Here is a 20,266-nt window from a genome sequence, read left to right as displayed (position 1 = left end):
ACGATTGCAAGGCAGATGAATTACCAGGTTATAGAGCAAACAAGCAATTACCACAAAAAAGTTTGTAATATGTCATTTTTTCTGGCTTGGTTTCCTCAGTAATTTTACCCATGTACCACTACTGCTGTGATGAGATCAGTTGATCTGGTGCGGTTGAGGATTCTGGCAGCAGAAGACAACACTCAGGTTGAAGATCCTGCAGTTGTTCATTTGTAGCCCTAAACGGCTTATTTCAAGGAGTATGGACCCTTTTTTCTTCCCCAGTACTGTGTGAGATTGAGTTGTTTTTCTCCCTGGGCAAAGGCACATGAGGGGTTGTGAGAACCGGTTAGGGAGGGGGTGAGCAGCGAGCGCAGGATATCTCGCTCTGCTATTGGGCAAAAGTAGGTCAACCGCGCCCACGCACGTGACCAATCATTCCCCTCTGTTCTCGGGTGAACAGGGTTTGTTCCGTGCGTTCAAAGCGTGACCGACGAAAAAAGCGCTCTGTATATAAAAAAAATGCGCTCTCACAGTTCCTCGTTTGAAACATGACGAAAGCGCTTTTAAATAGTCTCAAAATGCACTTGTTCTTGTATGTATGTGGGAACAAATCATAGCCTAATTTAAAGCGAATCTGTCATGTGTTTCACATATGAGGATGCGTTTCTCATAGAGAACAAGGGATTCAAAACTGATGGCACCTTGCACCTATTATGAAACAAGGGCCAATTTATGCCTACATAATGTTATAACAGTTTAATTAGATTTTCTACACACAAACTCGGATATTATGCCAATAGGCCTATTACTCTCTGTGCGCATTCTGGTGATGAATAGCCCTGCAATGTCTGCTTCTTTGAACCCTGTTAAACATTATGATAAATTATAGGCCACAGGGCACAAGACTAGATATATTATAATATACTGTAGTAGCACATAGGTAACTTTCACGACAGACCGAATAAAGACCGGAATGAACTTCTGAGTGGCGTTTAATCACTTTTTGACACTGGCCTCATTCATTGTAATGATGAATTGGTCGGGAAACACACACACACACACACCCGAGCGCGCGCGCGCACGCACACACCCGAGGAAAGAGGGGCGGTATCTCTCAGGGTTTGACGTCACATACCTCGGTTCTCACATATGGTATGAATGGAATGGGTGAACGCTATCTGTCTTCTTGAACGCTATCAGTCTTCTGCTGCAGACGACAGACGATTTTGGAATAGCCGGTGGCACTGGAACCAGCTTTGCACGCAATCTGACCACTGAGTTAATTTTTGTCTCCAGTTAGGCTAATTGAACAGGTTAAATCGACCTATTCTTGTGATTTAGATTTATTTGTTTTGTTTCATATTTTGTATTAGCCTATCTGCATAATTATATCCCAGGACCAGGTTTAGTGCATTTTCTTTTACAGCTAAAGGAAGAAGTGATGGATAAAATCATGTCCAGGCATCTCAACGTGAATCCAAGTTTTCTACCTGCGTCGAATCACTGCGTACTGAAGTCTCTATTGGAGAACCCCATGAAGCTACCCTTCCTCAAACATGAACACCAAAATGAAGGTAAGAAATAAGTATTTTTAATTATTATATTATGTTCCAAGTCTATAGAACAAATTATCTTAAATTGAAATTATTCTAATATGTATAGAAATATAATTTTCTTTTAAATTCCATTGTTTATTTATGTATTATTGTGTAGTTTATTTATAGGATAAGTTACTTGTATCTACAAAGTAACAGAAAACTGTAAATTATACGGTTATTTGGGGTATTATCAACAGTAAAATACCCAAACTTTTTACTGCAGCATACTGTAAATTATAGTTAATTGTGAGAAAATGTTGTGGCCTGGGCAAAGAATTGCTGTATTTCGAATGGTACTGTAATTCCACCACACAGAATACAGTACAGTACAGTATTTTTGGAGTGCCAAAAACCTTTTGACTACTATTGGGTGTATGGTGTTGTTGTTTCTGGCTCATTAACATATTTTTAGGCGTTCCTTGTAAGAGGCCATATCTGTTGCACCTGTGTGTGAGAATGCTGTACAATTTGAACTCCTATTTAAAAAAAAATATATATATATATATATATATATTTCACCTTTATTTAACCAGGTAGGCTAGTTGAGAACAAGTTCTCATTTACAACTGTGACCTGGCCAAGATAAAGCAAAGCAGTGGGACACAAACAGCAACACAGGAATAACAATACATGGAATAAACAAACATTCAGTCAATACATTCAATTTAAAAAAGTCTATATACAGTGTGTGCAAATGAGGTAGGATAAGGGAGGTAAGGCAATAAATAGGCCATAGTGGTAAAAAAATTACAATATAGCAATTAAACACTGAAGTGATAGATGTGCAGAAGATGAGTGTGTAATGTGGTTATAGTGCCCTGTAAATTTGTCTAGGAGACAGATTGGAGTGGCATCTAGTTTTAACCCTCAAATGGTTGAGCATTTTGCTATGTCCTTTTGGTCTGTTTTGCCCTTTAGCCACTGCCAGTTTGGAAGCCTTTAAAGTCTCTATAAGTACAAATGATATAAACACCAAATATTCATTAATATACCTACTGTAATGTGTAAATACTTGACCTAGCAGACAACCTGCTTGCATCAATCCCATGTAATTACAATAAAATACTGTGAAATACAAACAATCCCTCCCCTCAATGAATTCCATTCATTCATCCATTTATGAATTCCGATTACGGTAGTATTGACCTTTTTATAGTATAATACAGAATATTTTACAGTATTGTACTCTATGTCATTACACAGTACTTGCTTTGATAACGTATTTCTAGAATGTCCCTATACCTGCAATGACATCTGTTAATTATGTGTATGTGACCAATAAATTAGATGTATTTATATTACAGTAGGTGTACTGTAATATGAAATGCATAATTTGACTTGCCATGAGCTGCCTGTAAGCTACTGCCAAATGTAACCCCTTTACAGTGTTTGACCTGTTTTGGCTTCAGGTAAATATCCCAAAGAATGCATTTAAAATATACCTAAAAGATCCCTCAAACTCAACTCTGGACCTCAAAGCTAGTTCCACTGCGTTTTTTCATTGTTCCCCTCTAATCAGGGACTGATTTAGACCTGGGACACCAGGTGGGTGCAATTAATTATCAGGTAGAACAGAAAATCAGCAGGCTCTGGACCTCATAGGGTAAGAGTTGAATACCCCTGGCCTAGGCTATACATGGATTTTTAGAAATGTTCGATCAAATTGATAATGATTTGCTTCATTGTCTTTACCTGGTTACATACTTGGAATCATTTTCTGAGGAAATTCCAAGGTGTGCATATCTGTATTTGGCCAAACCATCCCCACCACTACAGTAGCTATGTTTTCAGATATTAGTCAGCTGACAAACACTTGACAAGTTAATTAGCTAGCAATTAACTATCCCTTCACTTTATTACTCCTAAATGAATGTAATTAATCATATCGCTAACACAGTGGCTGTCAGTGATGTATGTTGGTACAATGGATTCATTGATTGCAAGCATGATACTTTGGGTGATAGATATTGTTATGAAGTAACATTATTAAAGCAGGTACAGGGATTCACTTCCAGATACTAGCTTTTTTGCTCCTCAAAAAACAGTTATCCAAACCAGCTAACCCTGAAAATGAGCTGGTGGATACCATAGAGCCCTCAAAATGTTAACTCTGGACTCCAAAGCCAGTTCCACTGCTTTTGCTTTTTTTTTTATTGTTCCCCTCTAATCACGAACTGATTTAGACCTGGAACCCCAGGTGTGTGCAATTAATTATCAGGTAGAACAAAAAACCAGAAGGCTCCAGACCTCACAAGGGAAGAGTTGAATAGCCTTGCCACAGCGGATACTTTATTCTCCCAAATTACAGATACAATAAACTGAAATAAATATGCTGCATATTCAATATAATACAAGCCTTGTGATAGAGCAGCATTGTTTTAAAAAAATTTCTTGGTACTAACAGTGTTCTCTCTAGGGTTTGGGAAGGAGCGTGAGAAGGAGAAGAATTTGGATGAGGAGAGGAGTGCCCCACAGTCAGCCTTCCTTGGCCCCACGCTGTGGAACAAGACTCTCCCCTACGATGAGGACAATTTCCAGCTGGAGTACATGGATCTGGACGAGTTCCTGTCGGAAAATGGCATTCCGTCTGATCTCGCCACCGCCGTCCACCGCAACCAGCACCAATCACAGTCCCAGCACCAGACGTCAAGTAGGTCACAAGCCCCGACCACACCGTCGCCCTCGGTGATCGACCTTAGCAACCATGCCAGCGCATCGACGTTGGTACACACAAGCATGGGCGCACAGAACTGTCTCCGTAGTCTCACCAGAACAGGTGTGTAAAACACACACATGCACACCTTGCATACATACCAAAACACACAGGGAAACCAGGAGGAGCAGGGGCAAGAATGTGCACGCCTACAGTACACCATACAATTCATCCTTTCCCTGCCTTTTGTCACTAGGGAAAATATTCCCCCTAAGCCCTGCGATCATACTAATCTCAATCATTTGAAGTGAAAATACAATACACCTGCTAGTCACCATGTTAATAAGGTGTTAGATGTACACTATTTTAGCAGACGCTCTTATCCAGAGCAACTTACAGTAGTGAGTGGATCCATTTGCATGTTCACACTGGTCCCCCGTGGGAATCGAACCCACAACCATGGTGTTGCAAGTACCATGCTCTACCAGCTGAGTCACAGAGGACAACTTTTATGAGAGTTGCTATTGCAGTTCTAAACCGTGTTAATTGTCACCTCGAGGGGTCCAGCAGCATATTTTATTGTCACCTCGTAATCGACGAGTAAATCAATAGATGCAGTGTAGAGCTGTCTGTTCATTTCATACTTGGCCATGGGTTGGGATGAGCCAACCAATGCATTCTGAGGGTGTCAAAATTCAGAACAAATTATGTCAACATAAAAATAGACGAGAAGGAAAAAGATGACTCATGTATCCGTCACAGTCCTTCGTGTCTGTGTCCCCATTAAAATGCAGGCCCAGTACGAATAGAGTGTAGGAATGCTTTATTAGGTTCCTTAGAAGAGGCCACAAACCCAGAATGGAAAAGGTGTGAAGTTCAACAGATGTTGTGATGGTGTGACCCGTAAGTGTGTTGCACACAGAATGCAGACACACCGCTTCAGGCTGCCTGGACTTGGGCTTGTCTCTGTGTAATATCTGTGTTTTAGGTACATACTGTGCTCTACTTACCTGAACTGGGACATGATCAGAAGTATGAGCAGGGGTACCTCACGTGAACCCATCTAACACACATTGTAGAATCTAATGCAGTGGTTCCCAACTCCAGTTCCCAACAGCATACATTTTGGTTGTAGCCCCAGACAAACTCACCTGATTCAACTCATTGAGGGCCTGATGATCAGTTGACAAGTTCAATCAGGTGTGCTTGTCTGGGGCTACAATAAAAATGTGTACTGTTGGGGATATTTGAGGACCGGAGTTGGGAACCACTGATCTAACCTATACGACATATGGACCAACAATAACCAACCACAGAATGTAAACGGCATGTAGGCCAGTCAGACTACTCTCTTCCAACCCCTACCACCACTGCGGGAAGATGTTTGGGGGTGTGGTTTGAAATCGGATACAATTCTGATTCCTGGCTGAGAAACTTGTGTCTGAGCGGTCAAATCTGATTTATTTGCCCTCGAATGGTTTTTAGATTGTTATTTAGCATATCTTGTTGCTTGCTAGCTACTCTGACAGTTTGACAAGAACACGTGGTAGCTAACTAGCGTGTTAATTGTTTACAAACAAATTAGTGAATGTGCTAGAAAGCTCAACAGCCACCTAGATAGATAGTTGACTGCTGTGGCTAGCCAAAAATGACTTGTTTTAAAAGTTGGATTATCTTATCCTTCAAGGCTTTAAAAGTGTTCTTACACTATGATTTTGAACATTCAAAGCAGACATTGTTGTCACCTTCAGCACCACCACCAATCAGCCTACACCTCTGCGCGCACACCCGATATTACTATGACAAAGAGTGTAGCCATGTCAGCAAATGACTGCTGTCTGAACACACACGGATCCGATTTGGTCACTTGTAACTTGCTGTTTGGACAGTCATATTCCAAAACAGATTTCAAAAACCAAACCGATTTGAGCATTAAGGCCTGCAGTTTGAACAAGGCTTAATTGTGCAATGTTCTATTTTTAAGTCACTCATTTTAAGTACTTCTCTTCTGAGAGAAGAGAAGTACTTAAACATCTATATGGCTGCGTTTACACACGCAGCCCACTTTTGATATTTTGCCCAATTATTGGGTAAAGACCTGATCTGACCAATCTGACCGATCAGAATTGGGCTGCCTGTGTAAACGCAGCCTATGTGGCTCTCGTCCTGATTTCAGTCTGGATGCTCAGGTTAGATTTCTTTACTCTGAAGTATTTGTTTTGCACATTACCTTCCATTACCATGACAACCACCCTAGAATTTAAAGGACAATGACAGGAAATGAGCATTGCATCTGTGTGCTACTTCAGAGGATAGATCAGTGTGAATGTGCAAATCTGATATTGGTCACATGTAAAACTGAGTGTTGATAGTCAGAAAAAAAGATGAATTTGGTTCTTAGGGTGGCTGTGTAAACAATTCCTTAAACTGTTGGGGTATTTGAAAATATTTAAAAGATCTGAATCCATTTTTTTATTTTTAAATATCAGGTATGCAAATAAAAGATCTGAATTAGGCTGTGTTTACACACGTAGCCCAAGACACTTTTCTGAGAAGCAGATTGCCTTCTCTTGATTGAAGTGAAATCTTCACCTGGACGTCAAATCTCTCTCAGTGCATCCCTTTAGCTAATTAGTGTAATGTTCTGTTCCTTAGTCACTCGTCTCAGGCACTTCTGATTAGCAGGTGCTTTGCTCACTTCTAAGAAGCAAATGTTGTCTTCTCTTGATTGAAGTGAAATCTTTATCTGCACTGGAGGCCAAATCTGTCTCTGTACATCCCGGTATAGATCTATGATACTGTAAATCTCAGACCGAATCAGTGTGATTAATCTCGTCCACCAGCCGACTCTCTCTGGTAGCAGTTGAGCCTGAGGTAGCGGTTAGTTAAGTAGATAAGAAAGTCTTGACCAAGTAAGCCCTGTCTGAGCCAGAACAACCCAGAGAGGCAGGAGGCTGTCTCCTGTTTCTGTAGAGTAAACCAGAACAGCCCAGAGAGGCAGGAGGCTGTCTCCTGTTTCTGTAGAGTAAACCAGAACAGCCCAGAGAGGCAGGAGGCTGTCTCCTGTTTCTGTAGAGTAAACCAGAACAGCCCATAGAGGCAGGAGGCTGTCTCCTGTTTCTGTAGAGTAAACCAGAACAGCCCATAGAGGCAGGAGGCTGTCTCCTGTTTCTGTAGAGTAAACCAGAACAGCCCATAGAGGCAGGAGGCTGTCTCCTGTTTCTGTAGAGTAAACCAGAACAGCCCATAGAGGCAGGAGGCTGTCTCCTGTTTCTGTAGAGTAAACCAGAACAGCCCATAGAGGCAGGAGGCTGTCTCCTGTTTCTGTAGCGCAAGGCAGCTTGAAGTACAAGTACACCTCCTGGACACTTGTTAGTGTGATTATAAATTAAATGTGAATTTGAATGCAAGTGCAATACATATACAACTATTATACCTCAGCTCAGTTAGAGAAGGGCCTAGTCGTCACATCAGGTTCAGATCTGTAGGGCTTTTCTGTATCCTGGGCACTTGACCAATAAACTTTGATTTGAGAATGAGGTTCAGATGTCATTTGAAAAGGAGCAGGGCCTCTGGCACTATCTTTCTCTCTCTTCCATCTCCCACCAGCTGGCCTCCAGTCTCCACTCAATGCAAATATACATACATGCATAATGTTTGTGTAAGAGACAAGTGGATAGAGATTTATAATATGAGCCCTGTCCACATACCCATTTTAGAACCGATGTGCTTCTGTCCAGTAGTTGGTTCAGAGTTTATTTTTGGATGGGAATTGGAGGGAAAAGAGGGGAAATGTAGGTACTCACACTGGTATGTTTCACACAATGGCAAATTTTGGTGTAGGTTGTGAGTGTTAGCTTTGTGTCTTGCGCCCCATGGTGGCCACTGTTTGCCACTACTATTGGATACATTATAATAACAGTGCAATTGTTTGTGGTGCTGGGAATAAAAATGCATTACTTTCAATTTGTCACTTTTCATGAATGTCTTGAAAATAGTGCACCAACACACCAACCCAAAACGTATGCAGAGGTCATTTCTATAATTCTATCAAATACATTTCTCTAGCCTATTTCCATGTCTCTAACATCCTGTTGTCTTCCTCCCCTTCTCTAGCCCTGCCATCCAGAAACACTCCCAGCCCCATCGACCCAGAGTCCATCCAGGTGCCGATGAGTTATGAGCCCGACCCTGCTGACCTGGCCCTGTCCAGTGTACCGGGACAGGAGATGTTCGACCCCCGAAAATGCAAGTTTGCCCCCGAGGAGCTCAAACCACAGCCCATGTTCAAGAAGGCTCGCAAGGTGTTATTCCCTGATGACATGAAGGTGTGTGTGTCATCTAATCTATCAGATTACTTAGCGCTGTGCTATCCCTGATTATGTAACAGGTAGAGTTGGTCATAACGCTGACTCATCTATTATTTATAGATAATCACAGTGAATGAATGGCATGTAGACGGAGAGCCATTAATACTGATTATAGTCTGGTTTCACAACACTAAAGCCATATGAAAACAAGGTGTGTGAGTGTGAAAGACTTAGGGGATTTGCCTTTTTAAGTTTGTTCACATAAAGGTGGATCCATGCATGGTTTTAGTACATTGACTGAAAGCTGATTGTGCAGGCATACAAAGGTTATGGGGAAAACTCCACTAGCTGCCAGAGAGAGAGGAGGGGTCATTTTCTAATGGGAGAGCATTATGTTAGCAAATGGATGTGTTTAATTTCACGGAGTGATTTTTCACAGAGTGAACGTACTGTATCTTTGGACCTTTTGACCACTAGTGGGTGCATGGTATTGTTGTTTCTGGCTCATTAACGTATTTTGAGGTGTGCCTTTTAAGAGGCTATAATTGTTGCACCCGGGAGTGAGAATGCTGTACCAATTTAGCTCACATGTTATAATGCTCCCTCTATTGAAAATGTATAGATGACAGATTAGAGTGGCAGTAAGTATTAAACCTTGAATTGTTCAGCATTTTGCTGTGTTTTGCCTTTTAGTTTTGGCCAGTTTGGAAGCCTTTAAGGCCCCTAGAAGGTCAAGTGATATAAAACACAAAATATTCTGTAATGTGTAAACACTTTATCAAGCAGCCAGCCTGCTTGCACCAATCCCTTGTAATTATAGTAAAATACAAACCCCTTCCTTCTTTAATTCATTCATCCATTCATAATTTATTCTGATTACAGTGGCATTACGTTTTTTTTACAGTATAATACAGCCAATTTTATGATGTCCTTGTACTGTGATACTGTATTTATATTACAGTAGGTGTACTGTAATATGAAATGCATAATTTGACTTGCTACGAGCTGCCTGTAAGCTACTGCCAAATGTAACCCCTTTACAGTGTTTGACCTGTTTTGGTACCAGGTAAATATCCCAAAGAATCCATTTTAAAATATACTTTAAAGATCCCTCAAACTCAACTCTGGACCTCAAAGCCAGTTCCACTGCGTTTTTTCATTGTTAAATTTTACGGTATTGTACTGTGTGTCATTGCCCAGTACTTGCTTTGATACCATATTTATATTAGAGCATTTTACTCACCAAGAGCTGCCTGTAAGATAATGCCAAATTCATGGCAACCCCTTTACAGCGTTGCTTAGGATAACTGTTTTGGTACACAGCAACAAGCCAAAGGAAAGTTGGCTAAAGCTACCAATCCAGTTAACCCGCTTATATGAAATATGTGAGGTTTTTTAAAATTATAATATTGGTCATCTGGGGTCTTATGTATAACCGGTGTGTACATTTCACACTAAATATCTGCCTGTGCCATTTCTAAAAAGACTGCACACAAATATTGAGATTTATAAACTTTGCACATAACATACATACACACCGGTTATACATAAGACCCCAGATGACCAATATTATAATTTTAAAAAACCTCACATATTTCATATAAGCGGGTTAACTGGATTGGTAGCTTTAGCCAACTTTCCTTTGGCTTGTTGCTGTGTACCAAAACAGTTATCCTAAGCAACGCTGTAAAGGGGTTGCCATGAATTTGGCATTATCTTACAGGCAGCTCTTGGTGAGTAAAATGCTCTAATATAAATATGGTATCAAAGCAAGTACATGTTGCCCGTTAAAAATCAGTGCTGAAACTATGCACAAATGAATGAGCATTAAAACTCCACCTTTTATGGTGACAGTAATGCCCTTATTTACTGCATACTTTGGAATGACTGGAATTAGGCCAAGTTACTTTCTAAAGGAAATAGCAATGGCCAACTTGATCAAATGTCTCTGGAGGTGTTGGTAGAATGTTTTACATTTTTACAGTAACATTTGCTGTTTCTGAAAGAGGAAAAACTATTGGAAATGGCTGTGGAACTGTAAACGGATCATTTGAAATCGGTGATGTTTTGCGTTAACTTTTTCCCAATCCTAAATATACTGCACTGGCCGCACATTTTTATACATTGTCTAGTATGTCTACTCGAAAAGAAAAATAGCCTACGCACTTCAAAGCAAAATATTAACTGTCAAATTCTACTGTATATGAACTGTCTGTTAAATTCTACTGTATATTAATAACTGCGCTCCCTTTTGGATGCATAGAGCAAAATACTTAACAATAGTCTAATAGGCCAAATGAAATGAGAGATGCCAGGGTCAGTTGTTGTAGGTTAAAGCTTCTTCAAGAATATGAACCCATCATGGCCAGAAAATGTGGTGAGGAATTTATTATATTTAACCTTTTTAAAGTGGGTACAATTAAATGAGAGATGGGACGTTCTAGGCCTATAAGCTACTTGGCAAGTATGAAACCATCATAGTCAGAAAAATGATTTATTCTGCAATGATCATAGAAAGGAAATACAGGGCCTTCAAAGTATTCAGACCCCTTGACATTTTCCACATTTTTTTAACGTTACAGCCTTATTATAAAATGGATTCAATAGTTATTTTTCCCTCCTCAATCTACACACAATGCAAATGTATAAAAAAAATGAGTTCACATTTACATAGTATTCATACCCGTAACTTGTTGAAGCAGCTTTGGTAGCGATTACAGCTTTGAGTCTTCATGGGTTTGACGCTTCAAGCTTGCCGCACTTATAGTTGGGGAATATCTCCCATTCTTCTCTGTAGATCCTCTCAAGCTCTGTCAGGTTGTATGTGGAGCATCGCTGCACAACTATATTCAGGTCTCTCCAGAGATATTCAATCGTGTTCAAGTCCGGGCTCTGGCTGGGACACTCAAGGACATTCAGAGACTTGTCCCGGAACCATTCCTGCTTCGTCTTGGCTGTGTACTTAAGGTCATTGTCCTGTTGGAAGGTGAACCTTCACCCCAGTCTGAGGTTGAGAGCCCTGGAGCAGATTTTCATCAAGGATCTCTCTGTACTTTAATCCGTTCATCTTCCCCTCAATCCTGACTAGACTCCCAGTCCCTGTCACTGAAAAACTTCCCCACAGCATGATGCTGCCACCACCATGCTTCACCATAGGGATGGTGCCAGGTTTCCTCCAGACGTGATACTTGGCATTCAGGCCAAAGAGTTCAATCATGGTTTCAGACCAGAGAATCTTGTTTCTCATGGTCTGAGTCCTTTAGGCGCCTTTTGTTGCAAACTTGAAGCGGGCTGTCGTGCCTTTTACTGAGGAGTGGCTTCCATCTGCCATAAAGGCATTATTGGTGGAGTGCTGCAGAGATGGTTGTCCTTCTGGAAGGTTCTCCCATCTCCACAGAGGAACTCTGGAGGTCTTTCAGAGTGACCATCTGGTTCGTGGTCACCTCCCTGACCAAGGCCCTTCTCCCCCGATTGCTCAGTTTGGCCGGGCTGCCAGCTCAAGGAAAAGTGTTGGTGCTTACAAACTTCTTCCATTTAAGCATGATGGAGGCCACTGTGTTCTTGGGGACATTCAATGCTGCAGAAATGATTTGGTATCCTTCCCCAGATCTTTGCCTCAACACAATCCTGTCTCTGAGCTTAAGGACAATTCCTTCGATCTCATAGCTTAGTCTTTGCTTTGACTTGACTGTCAACTGTGGGACCTTATATAGACAGGTTCTGTGCCTTTCCAAATCATGTCCAATCAATTGAATTTACCACAGATGTACACCAATCAAGTTGTAGAAATATCTCAAGGATCATCAATGGCAACTGGATGTACCTGAGCAAAATGTTGAGTCTGAATACTTATGTAAATAAGCTAGCTATTTCTGTTTTTAATTTTTAATACATTTGCAAACATTTCTAAAAATGCTTTGTCATTATGGGGTATTGTGTGTAGATTGATAAGAAAACAAAATGTTTTAATCATTTTATAATTAGTCTGTAACGTAACAAAATGTTAAAAGCGAAGGGGTCTGAATAGTTTCCAAATGTACTATAGATGCCTGTTTCTAACTACTTTAGGATGCAACAAATGCATCTTTGCTGTTCTCACTAACGGTATATTATTGAATCCTGTTATTATATTTTTGTTATGAGTAAGTATGTCATCATATCCCACATTTGCATAAAATACCAGGCTTCTTGCCTGCTTGCAATGCAATACGTTAACCACTAAAAATTTTGCATATTCTAAAGTTTGTGGGAAGCTAAGCACATTCTCACTTTAAGTTCAGTTTGTATAAATGGCAACTTTTTGTGTGAAAACTGGTACATTAATGTTTTTTTGTACATACGCAACGTTTATAAATGAGCTCTCAGGAGTTTATAATTAACTGTGCCACTGGGCACGGAAGTCCGTTCGATATCTAGTTTTGATTTACATTTGGTCGAGTTGTCAACAAATTCACATTAAACGTAAAATCAACTAAACAATTCACCGTCATTGGATTTAAGTTCAAAGTTGGGTGAAAAAGGACAAAATGTCCTTAAGTTGATGACTTTTTGCAAATCCAATTTGTTTTCCATGTTGATTCAACTTCATCACAGACTTTTTGGGTTGAAATTATGTGGAAACAACATTGATTCAATCAGTTTTTGCCCAGTGGGACATTTCCCCTCTTCTAACTCCCCGCTCTCTTCCCTTGCACCTCTCGAGCAGGATGACCGGTATTGGGTGAGGCGTAAGAAGAACAACGTGGCTGCCAAGAGGTCACGGGACGCCCGTCGGCTCAAAGAGAACCAGATCGCCATCCGAGCGGGTTTCCTGGAGAAAGAGAATTCAGCACTGAGGATGGAGGTGGGCGACCTGAGGAGAGAGCTGGGGCGCACCAAAAACATAGTGGTCAAGTACCAGGCCACACACGGACCTCTGTAATGGGACTGAGACAGAATACACTCAAACACAGATAGCAACCACACACACACACACACACACACACAAAATATGAGGCTGAGAGGCTGAGCTTACAGCTGTCTGAGACAACCACCCAATCAATCCCCCCATTTATCTCACCCATGTCTGTCTCTGATTGGCACTTTAGAGTGAAAGCGGCTAACGTTGTGTAAAGTGTGAGTATCAAACGGAATGTGTTTCCTTTATTTCTGGGCTATGTGTTTTTTAATTTGATTATTTTCTTTCTTATATAAATTTATCCACACATGGCTAATGTATTTTATTTGTTTTCCTTACACGGTGGTTTGTACATATTGTCCACAGCGTTTACTGTGGCATTTAATTTTTTTATGAATATGTATGTTGAATGTTATGTTACCTACCCTTATCCAACTCCCTCTTGATCCATAACATCTGTTATCGTCTGTTGATGATCTTGTGTCTGTGGTTGCCATGGTTGTCTATGGTTTCCATACTGTAAATATAGGTTGTCAGCTGAGATGTCTCCGCTGTCGTTACCTGTCCCACTTCATCCAGCTTTCTTTTTAATCCACCTCCCCCTTTCTTATGCTTTGACAGAGATAAGCTGTTTGTAACGTGTAGAATCTTGATGTAAAGAATGACTGCACTGCTCACACTTTGAAACCTCTCTAATGCCTACATGCCGCTAGCCTGGGTACCCAACTGTTTCTCATTAGGCAACAGCATGTTAGCTAACACAGAGACAGACTGGCATCCAGGCTAGCATTCTATGATGTCAGCTTTGTCATTTGTTCATTTCGTTCATATGGCAGTGTTATGACCAGGCAGGTCACCCGTGATACAAGTCAGTATTTGACGTCTATGTCTGAGGACGTCGGGAGATGATGTGGAAAACAGCCAAGGGGCAACATTGAGCCCTGTTACTAACAAGTAGGTTTTGGTTTTGCTAAGATGTTGCGGATGGGTGTAAGCATCTGCCTCTGATTCCAAAGGTTGCATGTTTGAATCCAGCGATAGATGTTTTTATATTTTTGTTTTATCCCTAACCTATCCTTAACCATTCAGAGTTAATGCCTAAACTTAACCTTAAACACTTTGAAATTTGACGTTTGGAACAACTTAGAAATATGACGATTGAGAAACATGTATGAACGTCTTATTGTGACGTAGACTGTGAGAGCTTGTAGGTTTTGACAGTGTGATTTATAACTTTGTTAACACAGGTTGTTTCAAGTTACCTGTCACCAGATCGTTGTTTCACCGTGTTGTACAGACGAACTGTCAGAAGCTAAAGCAATAAGCCCATAAAGCAGTAGGGTCTTGGTCTCCTATCTACCAAGCTTACTGTCACAGACACGCATGGAACGACCCTCTTTATTTAATTTGTAATTACTTGTATTATTTACATATAATCTGGCATGTTTTTATTTCCTCTTCAAGCATTCAAATTTGAACATTATCAGCATCCATGCAATAGACAATAGATGTTATCATTTTCTTTTACTCTTCCCGAGCATGACTTTTCTCTGTCAGTGTCCGTATTAAGACAGCCTCTCAGTCCTGCTCAGATTGAAAGAAGTCCTACTGAGACTGTCCTATTATGGACACTGCACAGATGCTATCTGTGACCCAACGAGATGAATGTAACAGATGTACTACAGTATATAACAAACACAGGAGGTTGGTGGCACCTTAATTGGGGAGAACGTGCTCGTGGTAATGACTGGAGTGGAATCAGTGGAATGGTATCAAACACATGGTCTGCAGGTGTTTGATGCCTTTCCATTTGCTCGGTTTCTGCCATTATGAGCCTTCCTCCCCTCAGCAGCCTCCTCTGATAAGTCACACAGTACGTTGGGGCGACTGAATGGTGTTGCCTATACAGTACGGTGGAATATACCCTAATCACTTTATCTTTACTACAGACCAAAACATTTCAGTATACAAAGGATATATTGATATATTAAAGGTTTTATTGTTTATACAAAGATATTCATGTTTTTGTACAGTATTTTTCCCAACATATGTATTTCTTGTGTATTTTAAAAATAAACTATGTATATTAAGAACTTGTTCACTTTTAACAAAAGCAGTTTTTTAGATACTTTGCCTGGACATTACTAAAGACCACATTACAAATGAAACCGACAGGCCATTTTGTCTTGTATGTTTTGTTGGACTGTTCATTTGCTGTAGTCTAAGAAAATATTGATATCTGGATGTCTTTAAATTCTTACTTGTATGTAGTTTTGATATAGAATAATGTAATGTCCCAAAAACAAACACTCACAGTACCAGTCAAAAGTTTGGATACACCTACTCATTCAAGAGTTTTTTTTAAATTATTATTATTTTTTACAATTTTCCACATTGTCTCAAAAACCAACAAGCACTATGATAAAACTGGGACTCTTGAGTGGCGCAGCAGTCTAAGGCACTGCATCTCAGTGCTAGAGGCGTCACTACAGACCCTGGTTTGACCCGGGCTGTAGCACAGCCATGATTGTGAGTCCCATAGGGCGGCACACAATTGACCCAGCGTCGTTGCCCGGTTAGGGTTTGGCTGGGGTAGGCTGTCAATGTAAAAAAATAATTTGTTCATAACTGACTTGCCTAGTTAAATAAAAACTGGATCTTATGAGGACCACCAACAGGAAAGGAAGACCCAGAGTTAACTGCACCTCAGAAATTTCAGCCCAAATAAATGCTTCAGAGTTCAAGTCACAGACACATCTCAACATCAACTATTCAACTAGATTTTTGGTTCCAACCTCCATGTCTTTGTGAGACGCAGAGTAGGTGAACGGATGATCTCCACCATGTGTGGTTCCCACCGTGAAGCATGGAGGAGGAGGTGTGGGGGTGCTTTGCTGGTGACACTGTCAGTGATTTATTTAGAGTTCAAGGCACACTTAACCAGCATGGCTACCACAGCATTCTATAGCGATACGCCATCCCATCTGGTTTGGGATTAGTGGGACAATCATTTGTTTTTAAACAGGACAATGACCCAACACACCTCCAGGTTGTGTAAGGGCTATTTGACCAAGAAAGAGAGTGATGGAGTGCTGCATCAGAGGACCTGGCCTCCACAATCATCTGACCTCATCCCAATTGAGATGGTTTGGGATGAGTTGGACCGCAGAGTGAAGGAAAGGCAGCCAACAAGAGCTCAACATATGTGGGAACTCCTTCAAGACTGTTGGAAAAGCAGTCAAGGTGAAGCTGGTTGAGAGAATGCCAAGAGTGTGCAAAGCTGTCATCAAGGTGAAGGGTGGCTACTTTGAAGAATTTATATGTGTTATTATGTGTTATTATTGTGTTATTTCATAGTTTTGATGTCTTTACTATTATTCTACAATGTAGAAAATAAGAAAACCCTTTAATGAGGTGTGTCTAAACTTTTGACTTGTACTGTATGTTAAATCTCATGTTCATTTGTTCCTTTTGTGTGATTTTTGTTTTTGTGTGTGCATTTGTTCCCCAGATGATGGGTTCCCCAGGGCACTTACATGCTGTCTTTTTGATTATGTTTCTCATGATCACAATAAAACAGTTGATATCATCTGCTAGTTATGTGTTCCTTTGGGTGATGAAAAAAGGCGGGTCGATTTGGAACCAATCTACCTCTTGGTTCAATTCGGTGGTTTCACGTTATGACATCTGGCGAGAAAAAAAGCAACAAGACAAGATAGGATTCAATAACCATCTGCATGTCATACATTTTGGGAAAAAAGCATAGAAAGAAATGTCTCTAAAGCTGATCTTGTTTTTTTAAAGTATCAGATGTCATACTGTTTCCAAAAGTCTCTCTTCCACTCCCATAGCATAGCCTACTACTGTACTCTGTGTGTGTGTGTGTTATATGTACTGTATAATGCTGGTTTGGTATAGTCATTTTGAAATTCTGACGCAGTAGAATGTATTTCTTTTTCTCCCTTATGTAGCCTACACAAACACAGGAACTAGTTTAGTTATTCTTTTTTTTTTATACAATATTATTTAGAGGGTCTTGGACGAGTCATACTATTGTGATACTTTTAATGTGCTATATATTCATGCACTATAGTAATAATGTACCACAAAAATTACATTTGATAAATTATATTCTGTATTTTGAGAGCAACAGTTAGTAATTTACATGATATGTATAACGCCTTCCCAAAACCTGGGTTTTATTCATTAGTGTACATGTAGCTAATACCGTTTCTTATTGAAAAAGTCCAGGTAGTCCCTCCCTGTTTGCTTCCATTTCATACCAAATGAATACGACCCAGGCTACCAAGTTCACTTGAACATTGGCTCAAGTCAAATTTGATTTTAAATCCTCCCTCTTGTGTGCCACACACATCTCCCGTACAAGACTAAGTCACTTAACTGATGTCCACACCTTATTAGTACCACTACCACTGATGTCAAGCCCAGACTATGACCAAAACAAATTGGTCTGTTTAGAAGAGTAAATGTTTGTAACCCTGCAGAGAGGACAAAAGCAGAGCAGATATCAGAAGGAATACATAGCCCTCGCTTTATAATACTCTGTGGAGTTGAGTCTGACTAATTCCTCAAACCCGTGGGAAATATAATTTGCTACAATTCACATTGCAAATGGGGTGCTGTGATTGGTCATGTCATTGGTTGGTCTTGATGGGAACCGAGCTGAGAAGGCCATAGTATTTCAAATAAAAAAATGTTTTACGTAAGAGGCTTTTTTAGCATGTCGAGTCCCTCGGTGGCAGGACTCTCTGACTTGGTTCTTTTCAAAGTCGTGGCAGAGTGGATGACTTGATGTGACTGAGTCTTGATGTGGCTGAGCGGAGGACAGTCACATCACATCCTGCTCCAGTCAATGTCAGTCTCTATATCCCTCCCCACCAGTTTTAAGGAAGTAGCTGGTCTAACCGGAAACTGATGTACCATTGTGGCTCAAAGACTCCCCCAGATTCCATAAAGTAGCTGGACTACATGGAAGCTGTTGCGACTCAAAGTCGTGGCAATCTCATGGCAGAGCAAATGACTTGACATGACTGAGGCTTGTTGTGGCCCAGCAGAGGAGGATAGTCATGTAGTGACAATGGCCAGAGAGAAAGAGGCGAAGCTGTCTACGAAAAATAAGCCCACGAATTTAGAAATGTTTGTATGGAGGTCAATGAGAGAGTGTCGAATTGAATTGCTAATTTTCTACCTGAGGCTTATTTGATCTAATAGAAGTTTCATAATGGTTCAATTGTCTCAAATACACTGATATAAGTGGACGCAACTGGCATTTCAACAAAAAAAAAACTTTATTTTGGAGTTATGCCTGTTGTGATAGAGACAGATGGATGGCTCATGATGGACATAACCTGTCTTAAAATGCATATTGCCATTGAGGGCTTCCACCATTTTAAAGTTGTCAACTATGTGGGGATTCCTATGAGTTGGGAGCAATCAGCCGATGAATAAGAAAGTGGACTACCTTGAAATGGACATAGTTTCAATGGTGCTGCCCATGCTGTCACAGACGCTATAACACCACAGATACAAATATGAGTCCTCTATCTAGCTCTATGGCCTGTTGTTCACACGCATATCTGCCCTCTCATTGGCCAGAATGGTCCCACCTTATCTAGCTTCCTCCCACCTGCCTTTCATCTTTGAGGACATGTATTTCTATTGTTAGAGCGGTCGATCGACAATCGTGAATATAATAGACAATCTTTGCGAAACCATAATGTATCCTGGATAAATTGTAACTGTCCGACTGATCTACAAATTATAATGAGTAGTTGTTTGTGATGCAAGGTGGTTTGTAGATCAGTCAGTCGGCAGTCACCTGCACTGTCAGCTGCGATGTCGAACAAGCCAATTGAATGGTTCTGATGTTTGGTTAGTTAGTTAGTTGGTTGAATGGTTGGTTAGTCAGTTGATTGTTTCGTTGGTTGGTTCGTTGGTTGATTGGTTTGAGTTGACGGTTTGATTCCCACAATTGACCACATATTCTGAATATGTATTAACTTTAATCTGTTTTGGATTAAAGTGTCAGCTAAATTTCCATTTAGTACAGTAGCTAGCTGCCAAGGGGCCTGGCATTCATTGAAAGAGTTGTACACCTAGTCCTAAACAGTCATTGTCATTCAAGTGCAGCATATCAATTACAATGTAGACACTGTTTTGTCCAAGAAGCTAGACACTATAATTATTTTTCAAGAATTACAGCAGAAAAGGTGCATGGAATATGTCGTTTTCCAGTGGACGAAGAGAACGGTATTGTAGGTATTGCAGTTCTCTGTGAGTTCATAGTTCCTTCATTATACGTGTACTGTAGATTCTGATCTCAAGGTGGTTCCTTCTTAGTGAGGTGTGGCAGGGCATCGTTGTCTGGCCCTTTGACATATTCATGCCCAACGGTGTAGCGATGGGGTGAACAGGAGAGAAGAGTGATTCCATAATGTCCGAGATCTTCTGGTTTCTGAGTGGTGATGACTGCACACTGGTCTGCTGCCCTGGGGAAAGACAGCGAGAGGAGACATTACCTTCAACTGATGTATAGCTTCAGTTGATGCATTAGTAGAGATGATATAGCAAGCTATTACAGCATCGAAACTAACTAGCGAGCTAACCCAAACACTAGCCCTAAACCTTACTTTATGCATGTTAGCTACTGTAACTACAGGTGTAGGATATTCATTTGAGTAATTTCTAACAGCAGGAAAATAATCCCGCAGCAACAGAAAATGTGTACTATTGGGTGGATTATAAGTAAAGGAGATTTTTCAGATTCAGAAAGCATTAATGACATTCTGCAGCAGTCATAAAACAT

General features: G+C 40.5%; 1 protein-coding gene across 2 annotated transcripts; it reads left to right on the top strand.

The window, feature by feature from the left end:
* Positions 1-1,116: 1,116 nt before the first annotated feature.
* hlfb (HLF transcription factor, PAR bZIP family member b) lies at positions 1,117-17,029 on the top strand. Of its 2 annotated transcripts, none has more exons than XM_020495546.2 (4): positions 1,117-1,556; positions 3,997-4,356; positions 8,350-8,561; positions 13,249-17,029. In XM_020495546.2, the coding sequence occupies exons 1-4, from the start codon at positions 1,424-1,426 to the stop codon at positions 13,462-13,464; spliced, it is 921 nt and encodes a 306-aa protein (XP_020351135.1). In that variant the 5' UTR covers positions 1,117-1,423; the 3' UTR covers positions 13,465-17,029. The 2 variants fall into 2 exon arrangements, with proteins under 2 accessions (XP_020351135.1, XP_031691277.1); XM_031835417.1 differs by having other exon boundaries at positions 1,151-1,556; positions 3,985-4,356.
* The last annotated feature ends 3,237 nt before the right edge of the window (positions 17,030-20,266 follow it).

The sequence above is a fragment of the Oncorhynchus kisutch genome, linkage group LG11, assembly GCF_002021735.2.
Source record: "Oncorhynchus kisutch isolate 150728-3 linkage group LG11, Okis_V2, whole genome shotgun sequence".
NCBI classification, from domain to species: Eukaryota; Metazoa; Chordata; class Actinopteri; order Salmoniformes; family Salmonidae; genus Oncorhynchus; species Oncorhynchus kisutch.
The sequence above is the reverse complement of the archived record's forward strand: the minus strand, read 5'-3'. Positions and strand labels throughout refer to the sequence as shown.